Source organism: Thamnophis sirtalis, unplaced genomic scaffold (assembly GCF_051295495.1).
Source record: "Thamnophis sirtalis isolate CommonGarterSnake01/CBP01778 unplaced genomic scaffold, rThaSir2_p1.2 scaffold_14, whole genome shotgun sequence".
NCBI lineage: Eukaryota > Metazoa > Chordata > Lepidosauria > Squamata > Natricidae > Thamnophis > Thamnophis sirtalis.
In genome coordinates this window covers 24,495,521-24,514,757 of record NW_028261394.1, presented here as the reverse complement: position 1 = coordinate 24,514,757, position 19,237 = coordinate 24,495,521, and the positions used below count along the sequence as shown (strand labels likewise).

Sequence of the window (19,237 nt, the reverse complement as noted above, 5' to 3'; positions counted from 1 at the left end):
TACCATCTTTAGCTATCAGCTATTTATATATCTCGACCAAAATAATCCCCCGATGGATGGGGGCCTAAATTAAATTCATTGCTTTGTTCTTTCCCCCCCCCCCAAGTTTGAGGAGATGGCCTCGTGCTCTCCAGCTATTCATTGATGTAACCTTGGAGACATTCTTACTCTCAAGAAAATTTAGAATGTAAAAAATGAAGGCAAAGCTAATCTCTATTCTGTAGATTAAATACAAACTAGTTGTTAAACTTATTTGCCACCTATCTCGTTGTGGGGCTACTCTAGGTGGCTTACAACAATAAAAAGGAAGAAATGAAAAGAGTATAAATAGAAGTAAAATAAAACCCAACACAATTACATCAATTTGATAACCAAAACGATCAAAGGGTAGAGAGTAATTTTTTTTTGGGGGGGGGGGATGGAATTTGCCATCAGCTTAGCAACCTGTCCAACACTTAACTCCATGAAGGATTTTTTAAAAGTCTGGAAAGAGAAATACAGGGAGTCTTCGAGTTACGAATGTAACGGAGTCTGCCCACTCCATTCATAACTCAAGGATTTGTGGTAGTGAATCTCGTACCTTGAACATGATCATTCTCTCCTTTCGGCCACACATTTGCTAATTGAATGTGAGGCTCGTTAAGTGCACACAAGGAATTTCAGAGTGGGGAAGGCCATGGGGGGGGGGGGGCTACCAATGGTACAGGTCACCTGCCTAAAACCACTCAAGGCCTCCCCACCCACTGAAATACCTCATGCTGGCCCAATTGCTCCCCCCTCCCGCAACCTGCCACGCCGGGTCACTTACCTTGTGAAGATTTAGAAAGCAATCTCCTCTCCAGCCTCACCTGCTCCGTTCGGCCCTTCACGGGCCTCCCCTGGACTTTTGCAGACAGAAATGGAGCTTCTGGATATCAGAAGCTCCATTTCAGCCAGCAACATGCAAGACAAATGTTGGAGAACTTCTGCGGTCGTAAGAGCGAACCACTGCCATGGTGCTGCAAGAATAGTAGTTTTGGGCCTTGTTTGGAAACGCACTGATCGCGTAACTTCGAATGTTCGTTAAGGGAGCCCTCTGGGATTAACTGTATCTTTAGGCCCTGCCAAGAGTTAATAGTGTCTGAGATGAAGGATAACTCAGAACTCCTCCGGCTCTGCCTGACTGCATTTCAATCATAGTTTTCATATTGCCCTTCGGTACCATGTAAGATTGAGATGACAGACATAAAATAATAAAATAAAATACTAGCAATAAGTTTCTGGATTTCCAAGAATTCTGACTGGGTGCAACATTTTTATTCAAATAAAAATGAAAGGGAACGGGTACATAAAAGCAAAGTTTGTGTTCACCGCCTCTGCTCTCTTTCAAAAGAAATGTGTTAAAACTCTGTCAGTCAGGAAGGGATCCTCTCCTGAAGTCTGTATAGTTCCAAGCCCCCGGCTCCACTGCCAGCAGTGGACAGGGCTGGTCAGCCCAAAGCCCTGGGCATCTGTGCTGTAGTCCCAGTCCAGGTGCATTTTTAGAAAAGCCAGTGTGGTTCCCCAAAGTCCTCTTTGAAAAGAGCCTTTCCTGACAACAACCAGCTTTCATAGAGGAACTGGCCTCGGTTTCCCTAAAACAAACAGAGAGAGAAATGAAACCTGGCAGAGGATCCCACTGAACAGACACTGAGGAACTGCTGCTTGCCAACATGCCAAGCGTTTTGCTGCAGGCACCCGCGCTAGGCAGCTCCTGCAGGCGGCACCCAAAACTTTCCCTGTGCAGAACTTCCGTAGAACGAACAGTCCCCCTCAATGATGTTCTCTTTAGACTTGGGAGTTCCATGCAGGCTTCTTTAATTATAATTATTCTTCATGGGCTATGCCCATGAAGGCCAATGGATGAAGCAGTTCTATTTGTTTTGTCTCCTCTGAGCAAAATCAAATCTACACTTTATTTCTTATTCCTCTGGATATTTGAAAACTGCCAAGCACTATGTTCCAAAACCCACTAGAATTAAAGTCAGTTTGGTTCATTCAGTACAAATCGTCCCTTCAATATCACATCTGTTATTGCTGCACAGGAAGCATTTCAGACAACGAAGCTGTTTTTGCATCTGCAGCTGAGAGCCTCCAAGGGGCAAGAGAGGCTGTGATCAGGGGAGGGGGGAGCAGGCAGCACTTCCACGACCCAACAAAGGACAAATCTGAAGAAAGCCACTTGGTGAGCCAGGTGCAAAAGCATTTCAGCACAAGGGAGCAAAGCAGGACAAATTAGCCCATTTTTTACTTTTGTAAAAAGCAAAAATGCATTTGTTTGTATCTAGTCTATTTCAATCTGCAAAGGACATCGGTTTCTAGCCCCCTCCATTTATTTTTGCTGCCATTGTCTTCTGTAGCGTTTTCCTTTGTTGGGAAACAAGAAGAGGGACTGCAGAATTAGATCAGACTGAGAGGCAAGAAGCCAGGCACCACAAGGTGGCCGAGGGAACATGACCAGGAGAGGCTTCCAAGAGAATACTGCAAAAATTGCCCACACCTAATAGTTGGCCCTGTTCCAGTCTGGTTTTGGATTGTAAGCAGGCAGACAGAGCTCCAGCCTGCATTACGCAATTACTTCCAATCTTCAATTGGGTTGCAAGGGATGGGTTTCAAATTTTTTTAGAATATCTTCTGTAGGTGTGGCCTGCTTTGTGGGAGTGCTTTCCAGCCATGTGACTGGGTGGGCGTGGCCAACTTGTAAAATGTGAAATTCACTTAATGCTCTTGCTTAGCAACCAAAATGTTGGCTCATAAACTCTAGCATTGAAGTGTGCAAGTCTTAAAGCTGTCAAGTTACAAGATCCTCACATCCCTAACCCTTTAGAAAAAAAAAACCCATGGGTGTTCAAACTTGACAACTTTAAGATTTGTGGACTTCAATTCCCAGAATTCCTCCTCTCGCTTTTCATCTTGATGATGTGCGGATGGGTGGGGTTGGGGGTTGGGGAGGGAGCTGGAACCGGTTCTAAACGGCACTGTAGATTTGTGGAACCTCTTCTATAGAAGAGGTTGGAACTGGCAGGAACCCACCCCTGGTTACAAGGAATAAAAAACAACATTCAAGAGGAAAGTGAAATTTCACGCTTGTCCCGGCTCAGTCTGATGTTAATTCTAGAGACTAGGAACAAGACACCCAAAGGCAGCCTCCATCCTGCTTTCCTCCTCGTTTTGGCCACAGCAGAACTTAACATCGAGTTAATCTGAGTAAGATCTTGTGATCCGGGCGTGTATCTAACTCACCTGGAGGCAAACGGATCATCTCTTAATTCCAGGCTGAAATCAAACGGAATGACTGAAGTTTGTCTCACAAAGCAGCAAATGGATGCCAAAACTGCTTTGATTAACCTATTGTGTGGGTGATTGTTAAAGTTCCCTGAAGTTCCTGGCTGACAACATAACCAGATGAACATTTGACCAGTTGACTCCTCTTCCTACTGAAGCTTGTGAAGAAGATGCACACATGACCCCACGGATGATATGTGGCAATGAAAGTGACCCCAGGAGAGGCTTCCTTGCTGTCTGCTGTTCCGTTCCACCTGCCAGGGCCTTCGCTTTGTGTGTGGAACTACACAACACGGCTATGACCATCAACTCCTTTCAAGCATCCTCAAAACATTCCCCAAACCCAGCTCCTCTTTGGCTGAATCGAGCCCTCTGCTGCTCTTCCCTTTCTTGGGACAGATGGGGGACTCCAGCCGCTTCCAAACCTCCTGGACCCAATGCCCCCCGCCCCGGGCATAAGCCCTTCGTCACTTGCCCCCTTCTGCCTTGAGCGTCTGATGTCTTCTAGGCTCAAACAACTCTGACAGGAGGGGGGGAACCTACAACCTCTGCCCCCCAAAAGCCTTGGGCTGTTCTGCCAAGGGGGTGTTGGGAAAGAGGCGGGGGGCGGCCCCCCATCCTCAGCACAGTTGGGCAGTGTTGGGTGATTTGCATCCCAACTAGGCACACATGGATGCAAACAAAAAAAAGAAGAAAATCCCTGTGCCCACCTGGTGTCCGGACTCTTGGCACCTTTGGTGGCATCCAGAGGACCCTGCTGGGCACTCCTGCCAGATGCCCAGGTGCCTTCAGAGAAGCAGACCGAGCTCCCTCCCCACGGCCCAGCCTGACTCTTGGGGGAGATTCCCTCTTTGGAGGAGCCCAAGCAGCTCTGCCAACGGAAGGACTCTTACCTGTACTCTGGGGCTTTGCCCGAAGGGAGCTCGATCGCCCCGTTCGAGGGGACGGCTGGGTTCGAATGCAGGGCTGGAGGGCGGCAGGGGGCTCCACCTGGAGACAAGCAGCCACAGGGAAACAGAGCTGTGGCTGTTACCAGGAAGGTTCCTTCAGAAGGTGTGACCAGGCAACCAAGATCCCCTCTTCTCCCCCCCAACACCGACCCACCCTCCATTGCCCACCAGATTCAGACTCCACTTGGTGAGAAATGCCCTCCCTCCGTCCCTCCCTGGGTGGTGAATCATGGCTGGGACTGGGAGGGGCCACAAAGGGAGCCTCCAAGCCAGGAAGACACAGAAATCGCAGCCTGGATGAGACCCTGAGCCAACTGGGCTCCCCCAAACACGGCAGGCAGAGTGGGAGCTCTCTGGGCCAAGTGCTCCATGCTCCTTCCCTCCCTCCCTCGGGACAGATGCCCCCAGGGACATAGGAGAACACCTGAGTGACCTAGAACTGAGGAAGCTTTGGAGATTGGGAAAATGGCAGTGGGCAACTTTTCCAGGCCTTCTCCAGCTGGCTGCACAGAACCTTCTGGAGCCCTGAGCAAAGCTGGCCTTTTTTTTTTTTTTGGCTGTACCTTTGGGGAGTCTTAAGAGGAGCCTTTCAATTGTAAACGTTTTGCACTCCTGTTTCCAATCTTATTTTACAGTCTTTGTCCAAAAAAATGTGCTCCTAAAGTTCAACCTCTTTGCTCCTGGAAGTTTGGGTATTCAGGGCCAAAGAGAGATTCCTGTGGCCCAACTGGCCAAGGGACAGCTGTAAGGCCAGGCGAAAGTGCTCTCCATTCAGGGCTCTGTTTCGGCCCCCCCCCTCCCCAGGCCACTCTAGCCAAGAGCCATAAGATCCCCAACAGATGGGACTTGAGCTGTGGCCACCTTGAGGAGGATTCATCACCCAGCTGCACCTTTAGACTTAGCACGTTTCGCCATCTCTCTAGGAGGTGCATCACCCAAAATCTTCAAAACTGCCCTGGTCAGTCCTAGAGCTGAAGGGGAGGGGGGAGTCAGAAGCTCGCATCCCCACCTTGAATAGGGCTTCAAGTTTTGCAAGGGTCCAATGGCAGAAGCAGGCAGGCTGCAGTTTCCCTGGAGTGTCTCCCAGGGGAGGAGTGAGGCTGGGGCCCTCGTCCACCTGCCACCAGGACCCCAGGCGCACGGAGGCTGCCTCCGAAAACCCATCCTGGCTGTTACGCTTGCCCTGTGAGGGTCCTGGTGCAATGAGGACATGGAGACCCCTCACCATCCTGGGAAAGGCTAAAGGGGCAACCCAGGATGGCTGGACCCAAGCGCCCATCTGCGAGACCCCCAGGCTCCAGGAACTCTGAGGGCAATGGGGGGTTAGAGTTGGGGACAGCATCTTCCAAGGAAGAGATCTGCCATATTGGGGGGGGGGACCCAGCAGGCAGGAAATTCCAGTACCTCTAAGTGCTCTTGGCTGGTCCAGGAGCCCATTTCTGCCTTCCGAGTGCCAGGGCCCAGTTCCACGGAGCGAACTCTCTCAGCAAACTTGAGGGAGCAGAGTGTCTCACTCGTATTCTTCTCCACCGGAGAAACCTGTGGAAAGAGAGGAGGAATGGGCACCCACAGCCCAGAACCCCCAAGTGGCCCCTACGGAAGAGAAGGCTGCCTCTGTGCCCCCCCCCCCCTCAAAGAGCCGGGCAGAGGAGATCTTGTGGCCAGGCAGCTGGCCTTCCTGTGGTCTTGGCTCAGTCTCCAGGCCAAGAGGGGCTGCTGGAGGGACTCCAATTCAGGAGCTGCTCAGGAAGCACCAGGTGAGAGAAGGAAACCAAACCCCAACAGAATCTGGAAGGGAATTGCCAACCCATGAAGATCACGTTAATTGCTAAAAGGCCTAAACTACAGTTGAGATTTGAAGTGGAAGAAGATCAAGTTAAAGAATGCCTGATAAAATAGGCTGGGAATTTTGGATACAATTACAGGTGCATCTGTGGGGAGGCAGGAAGTTTAGATGACTTGAATGGGCGTCGTCTTACAATTCAAGAGAAATGTAAAATGATGTCCTGCTGTTACTAGAAACGTAGAAAGTTGTGATCACAATTTGTGGTCTTCCTTCTTTGCTTCCCACAAGCAAAGTCAATGGGGAAACCAGCAGGGAAGCTGCAGAAACTGCTGGGAACCGTCTCCCTCGTCCTCCCAAGCCTCACTGCACTCACCCTGGGCCCCCCTCAGGTGCTGGCAGCACCCCACCATTCACACACCAGCTAAAACCACCTCATTGCCCCCACTCCTCCCCCCATGATCCCACTGTGCGTCCCTGTCACCCACACACCCTTGTCAAGCCTCACACCCTTTCCCTCTCCAACCAGGCAACAGCCTCCCCCCTCCCCAGTCCTGCCACATAGCTGCTGCTGCTGTGCCTCTCTGGTCACTGTGCACCCCTCCCTCCCTCCCTCCCTCCCTCACCTGCTGGCTGGCCTGGACCCCACAATCTCCTGCCAGCTTCCTGACCAACTTTGGTTGTTGAAAGTCAGCAGGAAGTTGCAAAGAAATTCTAACATAAAAACCTGCCATTTTCACTTAGCGACAGCAATGAGGGATTGCTGTCACTAAGCAACATGGCCACACGACACCACACATTAAGACATCATTCAGCCACAGAAATCCCGATCCTCTTTCCCGGTTTAACCCAAGGACTCCCAGCATCGCGTTGAAGACAAGATGGGTGACCTCTAAATAGAAATAAATTGTAATTGCAGTGAGGCTACACTACGCAGGAAGATGGACAACTACAGAAATACTCACAAGAGAGGAATGGATTGTGAAGAGGGAAGAACTCTCTGAAACGGCCAGATCACTTGTCTGATTAGGGAAGGACACATTCACTCCTCCTCCCCCATGGGGCTTGGCCTGGGTCTTCCCCACCCTCCAGTCTCCACCAAAGACCCTTCTGGGGCAACGTCTGGACAGAGTTCCAATCCCACTTTTGGGATCCATTAGAGCCACCGCCAGCTTGGATCTGTCGGTGTGGTAAACCACAACCAGCCCTGAGCATTTTCCAAACCTGTAACCAGGCACCCTCAGCCCCCCTCTGAGTTCCCTTTGGGCCCCCCTGAGCAAACCAGAGCGGGGCATCGAGTAGCCACTGCAAGAGCGTGCAAGAGAAGAGCTTGTGTGGGACTCACCCATCGAGGAGCAACATTTTATTCTCCACTAATTATCCTGAGGGTGGGAGGGGGCCCCCCCCTTTAAGCTTTCTTCTGAGATATTTTTTTGGAGACTTGGGAGTTACTGTGAGCTTTTACTTATTTATTATATTTATATGCTTCCCATCTCACTTTGGGAGCAACTTTTGGAATGCCGCTTTGGATAAATGAAGATCCAAGTTCAGAAAACCAGTTTTGGTGTTCCTGTAGTCCCGCCCCCCTTTTGTGCTTTGTGGCCCACACCCCACCCAATGCACACAATGGAACACGGGCTCTGAACTCTGGGAGGGGGCTTCAGTTGCCTTTTTCAAAGGAGGGCTGGGTGATTGCCAAGAGCAAGGCAGGCAGGCATGGGGGGGGGGGGAAACCACCCGATATAAAAGCAAAGGAGCCACATCAACCACTGATGTACAGGACTCCGACACATCGTCTGACATAACCATCAAAGCAGGCGCGTGGGATGCAAAATCAGGAGCCTGCATTTTGTGCCTAGGTCATCTGAAAAATGAAAAACCCAAGTCCCCCTTTCTCTAAAGATGCTCACCTGGACCATCATGAGGGTCTTGCTTTCACCACTGAGGGAATCCTGGAGGAGATAGGTCAGCTTGGAGTTGCGAAACGGAACATGGGACTGGCGGGAACGCAGCGCATAGATCACATCTCCCAAAGCCGAAAGCGACTTGTTGATGTATTGAGCCTCACGCAACCTGCTCCCTTCTGCACCGGATCTTCCCACACGCTCAGATCCTGCCAGGTCTACTAAATTCAGCTTCCCTGCGGAGGAGAAGGCAGACACTGAAGCCGTTGCCCAAAGCTTCTTTCTTTTCACTATGGCCTCCATGGGAGACCAAGCTAGCAAAGGCTGGAAACCTGGCCGTACTCTTTTGGGCAGAGGAGAGGGCAGACCAACTGACGAGCAGGGAGGTGGCGGCTGTGGCAAAGCCCTGGTTCATCCTTCTGCCCTCCCCCCCTTCCATCTCCATGGAATAGGCATCAGAGACATGAACTGATCCTTTTGAAATGGACCTTTCAGAACAGGCTGGGTGGCCCCAGGACTTTGCTCTGGCTGCAGATGCCCACTAACTCACCAAATGGACCCACCGAAATCAATCTTAACAATATCACGCAACAGCAACAGCACTTAAGACTTTACAGCCTTCTTTGAGCAGTTTACAGAGTCAGCCTGTTGCCTCCAAGAATCTGGGTCCTCGTTTTACCAACTTCAGAAGGACGGAAGGCTGAGTCAACCTTAAGCCAGCGAGAATAGAACTCCTGGCAGTGAGCAATGAGCTAACCTGCATTTTAACCACTGCACTTCATGGCCCACAAGATGGATCGATGTTCTTACTTGATAAACTCTCTCCACTGCCACCCAGAGACACAAATTCAGTTGCATGTACATGGGAAACAATCTTAATTTGAACATCTAAAGAAGTAATGCAAGTTTTAGAATGCAATTATTCTTTCCCTCTGCATTTTTGGGGATTTTGTAATGTGGTTCTTCAACCATCCCTCCCAGGCATACAACATGGAAATATTTAAAAAATGCCACCGGTTTCATGCGGAGCCATTTCTGAGGGCAAGCAAGCCATTGCCCTGTCAGCTCCAGGGTGCATGTGTGCGCTGGCCAGCTGATTTTGGGGCGTTTTTCACCCTCCGGAGGCTTTCCTTAAGTCTCTGGAGGGCAAAAAGCACCCAAGGCACAAACCAGAAGTTCAGGAACTGACTTCTGGTTTGTCATTGGGCTGTTTTTCACCCTCCGGAGGGAGAAAAATAACCCAACGGGCAACCTGGAAGTCCATTCCCAAATTTCCAGTTTGTGTGTTGGGACCTTTCCAAAGGCTTTCCAGGAGCCTGGAGAGGGTGAAAAACGAACTGACTGGGTCCACCGGAAGTCAGAAAACAGGCCTCCAGGGGGGTGGGGGAGGCCGTTTTCGCCCTCCCCAGGCTCCAAGAAAGCCGTGTGCATGCGTTCAAGGCAAGGGGGGGGGGGTGTCACGCACACATGTGCAGGGGGCACAGTGGGGCATTAAATTATGGGGTGGGCTTTTAAGTGCACGCGATAGCGCTCACGCATGTACTTTTGCCATCCAAGGCGAAAAAGGTTCGCCATGACTACCCTATTCCATTTCTGACCATTGGCTGCCCAGTCTCTCCTGAAAAACCTTCAGTGGCAAAGTTAGTCTTACCAAAAATGAAAGAGATGCAATTGTCCATTGCTCTGTGACTGCAAAAGGACAGGCACCCAGGAGTGTGAATGCCATCTGTTTTTCAGCATACAGCCGGCTACTGCAGGAGCCCCAACCAGGATCTGCCCGTCCCCCGTCCGTCCCCCGTCTGTCCCCCTGGCTAATGGTCTGATATTCATTCTGGAATCAGAGGAGGAATCCATACCAACCTGTAGTTTTTATTCCTGTGCTGCATTCAGTCCCCCGCACTGTGATCATGACGAGGGCATGAGATCTGGAGCTGTGTTCGTTCAGGTAGGTGCACTCCGTTGCTCGGTTGATGTGACCAAACTCAAAGACCTGGAGAAAAGTGGAGGAACTGCAATGGAATTCCCTGAGCCTGGAAACGTTTGCAAAAGAAAGACGCTAGCAAAATCCTGCATAGCCACTTCTTCCCTCCATCAAGGGGTGTTAGTAAGAGGATCAGAGGCATGAAGGAGGCTGCTGTGGCTTGTCGGCTGCCAGCCCCTCCAGCAGCTGAATCAGAGGAGGAGGCGTGGGAGTCAGGGGTCGGCATCAGGGCAACCTCAGAGCTCCAAGGAGGAAGAGGGAGTGGAGCTGGCAGAGGGAGCAAGAGATGGAGCCTGGGCCGTCCATCAGCCCTCAGACTGAGAGTCAACAGCCCCCAGGTCTGGAGGTGGCTGATGAGGAAGAGGAGGAACAGCTGGGTCCAGTGCCTGACATGCGGATGCACAGAAGGCAGAGGAGAGGAGAGCAGTGGAAATCTATGGACTGGTCCTTGGAATGGAAGAGCCACCACTGCTAGTAAAGTCCCACCCTAGCTCTGGGGATAAAGGCAGAAGGCGGAGATGAATAGATGTGGCAGACAACTTTTCATTCCCCTGCCAGACGGACTTGTTAGCCTGCGGTGAGAGAGAAACTTTTGCCCGGGCTGCTGGCGCTCCTAATAAAGGAATCTTTTGAGTCCACTTCAGAGGGTCTGTCGTATTTGGGGAGCTGGGTCAGAAGAGGCCCTGCCCTAACAGGTAGAGCATCTATGCAGCATCCAAGATTCTGTCACACCTTTTCCCTGCAACGGATCTGACTGATGGGATTAATGGTCTGAGAATTTCGTTTTCTCAGTTGGGAGCAGCTTTGGGAGGAAGAGAGAATAAGCTGGATCTGCCATGTTCAGCTTCGGATCCTCCTGCTCTCATCCCAGTCTGGTAGAAGGGCTGAGCTCCCTGGAGGTCTCTGCCTCTTTTTAGCTGTTCTTACCCGAGCTCCACTCCACGGGGGACCCCCCCACTCAAGGGCTAAACACAGAATTGGCGGCTGTTAAAATCCCAAGCAAACTGGCTGAGGCATTCTGGAAGCGCCGGCAGCTCAGAGTGGGGAAACCTCAGCTTCGGCCCTCTGACTTGCCCAAACTCCAGCTAACACTCCATCTCAGGAAGTGCTTCAGGAAGAGAACGGACTTCCCCTCACAGAGCACACCAGGAAGCCCCTCCTGCCCCGCTAACCTGGTTGATGTCTTCCACGCTGTGGACAGGGAACTCGGTCAAGCCTGGAACATAAAGCTGCCCGCTGCCATCTGGGCAGAGTCTGATCTCCAGCTTCTCCTGCGGCTCCTTTCCAAGCAGGTCTCTGAAAGGGAGACAGTCATGCAGGAGGCCTCCGTCCCGGGAGAAAGGGAAGAGGGGCCAAACGGCCAAAATGCAAAGACGGAAGCAACTTCCTGTCATTAAGGTGCAAAAGGAAAGAGAAGAACCGGCCTCCTTTTTTAAAGTGTGCAGCCTCAAACCCCATTCAGTGCTTTGGGAAAGTTGCCATTTCGCTGGAAAACCCAGAATTAAGGCTCTCAGTTCAGGCCAAAAACTTTACTTTCTAACCCAAATAAAGTCAGACAAACCACAATCAAGTGTGGCTTCTCTGGCCTGAGGCAGCTTTGTGCACTGTTCCCTTCGTCCAGAGAGAGACAGAGAGAGAGAGACAGAGAGAGAGACAGAGAGAGACAGAGAGAGAGAGAGAGAGAGCTAGGTGATTGGGGATGGGTTGCTTTGGAAGATAACCAAGCGCAACTCCGAAGCCCCCTCACACCGTGCAAAAAGTGACTGTGGCTCCAACCAATGCAGGCAGGGGCTACCCTCCACCCACCGAAGCCCCTCTTCCCAGCCCTGTCCAAGGATCCTCCACCTGCTGGAGAGGCTGGTTCCCTGCCCTTACCTGAGCGCCTCATTATAGATTTCAGCCACGCTGACAGTGATGCTGTAATTCCAGTCGGGGGCTTTGGACTGCACCTCGGAGAAGAGAAGCTGCAGGGCCCGCTGGTTGATCCCGGGGTTTTCCGGGCTACCCTGATGAGAAAGGCAGAGACGCCTCGTGTTGGTGTTAAAAGTGAAGGAATTCCAAGAGAGAAGAAAATGGAAGGGGCCATTCTAGAGATACCCCCAAGGGGCAGCCTGAGGGGGGCCCTGAAAAAAAGGACCTTGGCATTCTCGTGGCCTGCCATCTCCATCCCTGCTCTCTTTTCCAAGTCCTAGAGGGGGAAAGCACCCCAGAAAGAAACTCGTGACTCGCCCAAGGTCGAAGGTCTGGTGGAGGTCAAGCCCCCATCCTTTCATTTGTTAAAAAATATGTTTATTGAAGAAAAAAATAAAAGCAATTAAAAGTACAAACTGAGAAGAAAAAGACAAGAATCTTATATTTAATGCTCATCTCTAGTCACCAATGGTTCACCAATGAATTTGCTATTGTAAGATGAACAATGAAAAAAACCATTGCAAGATATCCCAGAATCTCTGCCATAGCAACACACATTGTTCCATTCTTTGATTAGTAGGAAATATTGCCTTTCCCAAAACACAGAGCTCACACATTGCAAGAACCATTCCTTCCTGACATCTGGAATAATTCCAATTTCTTAATACAATTCTTTTTGCCACCACCCTTCCTGGAAATTGGTTTGAGTGCTTTTGAACTTGGAACAGTTCAAAAAAGGCCAAGTCAATTATTTTACAATTTCCATAAATGTGTGGTTAATCTTGGTTTAACAGATCTCAGGTTACTTTAGACAAGCTTCTCATCCAAGCATCACCCCAAAATAATGGATAAAATTTACTGCAACCAAAGTAATGTAAAAGCTTTGTGAAAATTATTCGTTTCATTCTTCCTCACATCCCGAGCAAGTGCTCCGTTACACTGAGGGTTTAAGACTCTCCTTCTTTGTGGTAGGAGTGAATGCGCTTGCCAGCTCAGGGATGCTAAGACAACCACACAGGCTATGGCGCTGCTCTTTCTCCTCTGGCTGGTGTTCAGACTTAACTGCTGCCTCCGAGGTACCGTAGCTTTCCACCCAGGACCTGAAGGGCTGACCTGGCCATCTGGCCCAGGATCAGAAAATGGTGGAGAGCCCCTCCAATGGCTGTGCTTGAATGACTGTGCTCTCCCAGTGACTGCATTGTGTGGTTTTTAATTGTTTTAACGTTTTGTATTGTGTATTGTTCTTTTATTTTGGGGGTCTTTGGTACTGCTTATGTTTTGATTGCAAGCCAAGTCATGAAAGTGAAATAAGCAGTGCCAGGCCCTGTCCAAGAATGATGTAACACAATCCAAAATTAAGTCTTTATTTACTCACACCAATAGACAGACTCTGGCCAAAATTAACCCTTATTACTCTCACCCCAACAGAGATACCCTGAGAGATTCCAGGGAGTGGCTGTCCTAAATCTCTTCCCCTAATTGCAGCCCCAGCTGCCTCTTGTCTAGTCTAGTCCTTGGAATGTGCTCCCTCCTTCCTGGGCATCTGCCACTTTATTCTAGTAGTCCTTCATAGGAGTCTATATAAAATGAATGAATGAATGAATGAATCAATCAATCAATCAATCGTTCTGCCCCATTGCCACTGGAATGGGGAAATATGTCTGGAAACTAACTACTAAGGTCTCCCAGGCCTTAAATGTACTTGTCATCAGAGCACTGATGGTGTTACCTAGTTTGGGCAATGAAACATCTGCAAGAATGCAATGGAGCTCAGCCCCAGGGACCTCTCATTCTTCTACTTCTCTCTCAACACTAAAACCACCGTTAGCTTTTCTGGGCATGATTGTCCCCTTAGTTTTATATGCACTACATGCACTTTTGTGATGTTGATTTTTGCCTTCATCAATGTTATCATTTGTTTCCTAAACAAGATTGACTGTAGATAAGCAACACGCCTAGAAGGCTCACTGGTGGGTTCATGGTGGACATTTGGGGTTTCAGTGGCGCCCTGGACACAGAGCCCCCGGCCATCAGATTGACAAGCCAGCAAACTCTGGGCTAGACCACTTGGCAATTACATGGATATAGAGTGATTGGAAGCCTGCGCTCAAGTAGAGCCGTTCAATGGCTTGGAAGGAGGGACAAGTGGATGACACAATACAAGAAGACAAATTTCTCTACTCTCCATTTTTCATTCATGACTTGGGTGAAGTCAAGGAGAGCCGATTTACTGAATTTGCAGGCAACACTGGATGGGACAGCTAACCTTCTAGAAGACAGAAAACCAATTGAAGTCTCTCTTGATACACTAGAGAAAATGGGACTGAACTATAAGACACAACAATGCAAAATCCTTCGCTTATGGTCCCAAAAATTAAATGGAGAGGTACAGAAGGGGGATACGTGGCTTAACAGTTTAGAAACTGAGGATGGGTCAACGGGGTATTGTGACTGCAAAATTTTTTTTTTTTGCAAATATGCAATTTTAGCTTGAGTCAACAGAAAAGGATTTTCCAAATTGTATGCAGTAAAAGTTCCATCTTATGCAGCACTGGTGTAATTCCATCAATGGTAACATCTCCAATTCTGGATACATTTTTAAAAATAGGATTCAGTTGAACTAGAATGAGTTCAGAGGAAGGCAATAATAGCAATAGCAATAGTTAGACTTATATACCGCTTCATAGGGCTTTCAGCCCTCTCTAAGCGGTTTACAGAGTCAGCATATTGCCCCCAACAACAATCTGGGTCCTCATTTTACCCACCTCGGAAGGATGGAAGGCTGAGTCAACCTTGAGCCTAGTGGGATTTGAACAGCCGAACTGCTGAAGTAGCCTGCAGTGCTGCATTTAACCACTGCGCCACCTCGGCAGGATGATCAGGGAACAGAAATTAAATCGCAGGAAAGGACTGTGATGGAACTGGATATTGGCAGGTCAGCAATGATAGTTTCCATCCCGACTCTCCTTGGTAGCGTTTTTCCTGGCTCTCTGAAACCGGCCCGGCTGGTCTGCAGCAGGCCTGGCAGAAGATCAAGGTGTTGTGGTTCTCCGGCAGCCTGCGGAGCTGGCAGCAGAATCGGACAGTGAGGAAGTTGGGGAGGAACATGAGGCAGTCCTGGAGTCTGGGGAAGGCTCGGACGTGGGCTCTGTGTCGGAGGCAGAGAGAGGGCCAGGGCCATCTGGGAGTTATGTTCTACCACCAGAGCCTCCAGAGTCAGACATGAGTGAGGCAGAGGAACAGGATCCCCCTGTTCCCAGTGCGCGCATGCGCAGAGCTGCCAGGAGACAAAACAGTTAAGACCAAAGGGATGACTCAGGAGTAAGGCTTGGAGGTGATTGGCCCCTCCCATAGGACATAAAGGGGGAGCAAAGGCACATCAGGCTTTGCAGGAAGCAACTTGGTTCATGCTGGTCAGTTTACCTTCTGAAACTCCGTTTGGACTCTTTGTTCTGTGTAGCCTTGCAAGCTAATTGCCCATTAAGTCTTTGGCAGCGTTTTCAAAGAAGATAAAGGTGGGTGCTTATCAGCCTTATCCCGAAGGACTTTGGCAGCCTACTGTAGGACTCTTTACTACTATTTGGGACTCATTACCAGCTGTGAATGAATATAATTCACAGCCTTTGAAATAAAAAGAGGGTTTTTGGAACTAATTGTGTGCTTTTTACTATATCAGGAAGTCTAAGTCAGAACACAAGGAAAGGAAAGCGGCTCACCTCCATGGTGTACGTCTTGCCAGCCCCAGTTTGTCCATAGGCAAAAATACAAACGTTGTAACCGTCAATGCACGATGTGATCAGCGCCTGAACGTCTCGGAAGACCTTTGGGGAACAAGACAGAAAGATTCAGAAATGCTCCGGAAGTCCATTCACATGAACTGTCCTTTTAACTCAGAGCTTCTTGATGCAGACAAAAGAGATATTGCAGCAGTGTTTCTCAACCTTGGTCACCTGAAGATGCGTGGATTTCAACTCCCAGAATCCTCCAGCCAGCAGAGCTGGCTGGGGAATTCTGGGACTTGAAGTCCACACATCTTCAGGTGGGCCAAGGTTGAGCAGCACTGTATTACAGGAATGGTCTGTCAGAAAACAGGAGCACAGAAACCCCCAGTTATTTGTATTTACTAGATTTCTTTATTTCTTTTATAAATGACTCAAAGTGGCAAAGATACCTAATACTCCTTCCTTCTCCCATTTTCCCCTCAACAAGAACCCCGTCAGCTGGGTTGAGCTGAAGGAGAATAACTTGCCCAAAAGCACTGACGTGGCTTTTCTGTCCAAGGCCAGAATTGACCATCTCCTCATTTTTGGTCTTAGTGCTTTAACCACTAGACCAACTGGCTCTTACAGTTAAGGAACCCCCCACCCCTTCCTGATTCTCTAAGACAGAAGATCCTCACTTACGTCTTCTTGTGTTGCTTCTGGACGGAAAACTTTGTCCAGTTCAAAAGATACCAGCTTCCCTTTGTGCATCAGATGTAGGATGGCATCATCTTCCGGGTCAAAGGTCACTGCACCCACAGCTTCTGGCCCTTCACCATCCTCTGCTTGTATTGGCCTAACACGGCCAAACACACGGATGTTGCCTTTAACAGGAAATGAGACTGTTTAACGGTAACAGAGACAATCCAACACTGTCCCCAAATTAGGCTGCTGCAGTGAACAAAACCGAAAGTTCACAGAACTATAAAATTGGAAGGGGCCTTGGAGGTGTTCTAGTCCAACCCGCTTGCCCATGGCAGGATATCTTGTACCATTCTGGACAAATGACTGTCCAGCCAATTTTTGAAAACCTCCAGTGGTGGAGCACTCAGAAACTTCTGAGGCAAGCCATTCCACTGATTAATTGTTCTCATTGTCAGGAAATTTCTCCCTATTCCTAGGTTGGATCTCTCTTTAATAATCTTTCGCCCATTAGTTCTAGTTCTGCCTTGTGGTGCTTTAGAGAATAAGTTGACTCCCTCTTCTTTGTGACAGCCTCTCAGATATTGGAAGATATCTGCTATCATGTCACCTCTCGTCCTTTACTTCAGTGGTCTCCAACTGTGGCAACTCCAGAGGGAGTTGAAGTCCACAGGTCTTAAAGTTGCCAAGGTTGGAAACCACTGCTTTACTTCATTAAACCAGCCATACCCAGAGTCCTCGGTTGTTCATCCTATGGTTTAGCCCCCTCATCTTTGTGGTTCCTCTTTGGGACTCTTTCTAGTGTCTCAACATATTTTGGTATCGTGGTGACCAGAACTGGATGTAGTATCCCATGTATGGTCTCATCAGCACTGTATAAAGTGGTACCATCACTTCATATGATCTTGAAACTATCCCTTTGTGGATGTAACCTAGGGCTGCATTAGACCTTTGGACAGTAGCAGCACACTGATGGCTCATACTTAACTGGTTGTCTACTAGGATACCAAGATCTCTCTCCTAATAGCTACTGTTGATCAGGTGCCACCTTTTCTGCTGTATACCTGTGCATTTGCCTTTTCTTGCCTGTGAAGGAGGTTACTTTTCTTGTAATTGAACTGCATTTTGTTGGGATAGGGCCCAATGCGCAAATCTACCAAGGTTCTGAATCCTGAGCGTATCATCTAAAGCAGGGGTGTCAAACTCGGGGCCTACAGGCCGGATGCATCATGCGCTGGCCACGCCCACACCTGGTTTAGCAAAGGGGGAAAAGTTTGTGATACGTCATGTGACGACACGAGTTTGACATCCCTGCTTCTAAAGTGTTAGCTCGTCATCCCCAATCTGATGTTGTATACAAATCTGATGTATTCCCCTTCTGTCCCGTCATCTAGATTATTTATGAAGATGTTGAAGAACACTGGCCTAAGACAGAACCTTGAGGTACCCTACTGAATACTTCCCTCCATGTTCCATTGAGGACTACATGTTGAGTATGGTTGGTCAGCCAGCTATGAATCCATTTGGTAGTGATGGAATCTACCCCACATTTTTCTCTTACTAAAAAGTAGGTTTTGTCAAATGTCTAGGTAAACTTTGTCACAGCATTTTTCTTCTCCACTAATTTAGTTTATCGAACATAAGTTTTCTCTGGCCTGATCTGTTTTTGATAAACCCATGATGGCTTTTATGTCTTTTTCATTGGCGAAGAGACACAAAAGTGATCATTGATTATTTTTCCCAAGATCTTCCCAATGTTGATGTCAAGCTGATTGGTCTCTAGTTTCCTCTGTCCACTTTCCCCCCTTTTATAGATTAGAACACCTCAGCCCTTTTCCCATCCTCTGTTAGGTCCCCGATGCTCTAGAATTTTTGAAAAATTATGTTCAGTGGTTCCGAGATTATGTCTGCCAGTTTCTTCAAAACCCTGGGATGTCCTGCATCAAGTCCTGGTGATCTGAACTCATCTAGGGTGGACAATCCCCAAGATGCTTTTCTAAGCACCTTTCTTGGCTTTTGTTTGAAAACGTTTCGCTTCACATCCAAGCAGCTTCTGCAGTTCTAACCCAGATGTTCTCTCCTTGGATGAGAAGCGAAACATTTTCAAGGGGGAAAAAAGAAAGTCCAGTTGTCTTTTGGAAAAGCACTTTTGACACCACCATTACCTGGATGGTTGAGAACCTCCATAGACACCTAGAGTGGACAGGTGTTGCCTTACCATTTTCTTGCCCATTTTGACCTGCATTCCTATTCTGTCTCCCACAGAAGAGTTCTGGGCTTTTAGTAGGATAGACTATTTTTGTTTCTTTTGCATAAAGAGAAATGAAAAGGATAAATCAAGTAGTTCTGCTTTCTCCCTGCTACAAGGTCAAAGGTTCACTGTAAACTTCCTCCAATTCTGGACTCAAAACAGAGTGAAACAAGTGGAAGAGAGTTTTCCTGGCTCCCATTCTCAACCCAAGAGATCTGCCTGAGGAATTCCCAGGAGGATCTTTCTTAATGGCTGCTTCCCTCAGTCAAGTGAGAGGCTTCTCAACTCTGGAAATCCCTCAGGCAGCCCCTTCACCAGGTGCAAGTCAAGTCCTTGGGGCCCAAAATGTGCCTGCACTATGTCAGTCAAGCCCGCCACCCCACTTCAGAAACTTTGGCCAACAACTCAAGACCCATCACCAACACCCCTCCTGGGCCCCCTTCGCACCCAACGCATGCAAGGGAGGAGGAGGAGCAGCAGCAAACCTTTCAATCGCACCAGCTCGTTGTGACATTTCTTCCGGAGTTGCAGCTCCTTTCGGTATTTTCTCAGCAGCTCCAGGTTGGTGCTGCTCACTTCTTCAATGGCTTGCCCAATCTTGGGAGAAAGAGAAGCTGCATCAGCAGGGGTTTCTGTGTGGCCCAGCCTTTCCCAGGCCCCTTTGGCTTTCTAGGAAGATGAGCTGCTCTCCCCAGGGTGTGAAAGAGGAGGAGGAGGAGGAGGAGGAGGAGGAGGAGGAGGAGGAGGGAGG

At 49.0% G+C, this 19,237-nt stretch overlaps 1 protein-coding gene across 6 annotated transcripts in view; it reads right to left on the bottom strand.

The window, feature by feature from the left end:
* Positions 1-1,442: 1,442 nt before the first annotated feature.
* KIFC3 (kinesin family member C3) overlaps positions 1,443-19,237 on the bottom strand; it is a 37,039-nt gene continuing 19,244 nt past the window's right edge. For 3 of the 6 annotated variants that reach the window (XM_087728852.1, XM_087728851.1, XM_087728856.1), the window contains 10 exons: positions 18,972-19,083; positions 16,236-16,417; positions 15,549-15,653; positions 11,797-11,927; positions 11,094-11,217; positions 9,801-9,930; positions 7,947-8,176; positions 5,658-5,792; positions 4,197-4,329; positions 1,443-1,613 (listed from right to left, as the gene is read on the bottom strand). In XM_087728852.1, the coding sequence (XP_087584978.1) occupies positions 1,588-1,613; positions 4,197-4,329; positions 5,658-5,792; positions 7,947-8,176; positions 9,801-9,930; positions 11,094-11,217; positions 11,797-11,927; positions 15,549-15,653; positions 16,236-16,417; positions 18,972-19,083 (1,308 nt within the window). In that variant the 3' untranslated portion in view covers positions 1,443-1,587. Of the gene's footprint in view, positions 1,614-3,261; positions 3,295-4,196; positions 4,330-5,657; positions 5,793-7,946; positions 8,177-9,800; positions 9,931-11,093; positions 11,218-11,796; positions 11,928-15,548; positions 15,654-16,235; positions 16,418-18,971; positions 19,084-19,237 lie in introns of all 6 variants that reach the window. The other 3 variants (XM_087728855.1, XM_087728853.1, XM_087728854.1) reach the window with 3 other exon arrangements.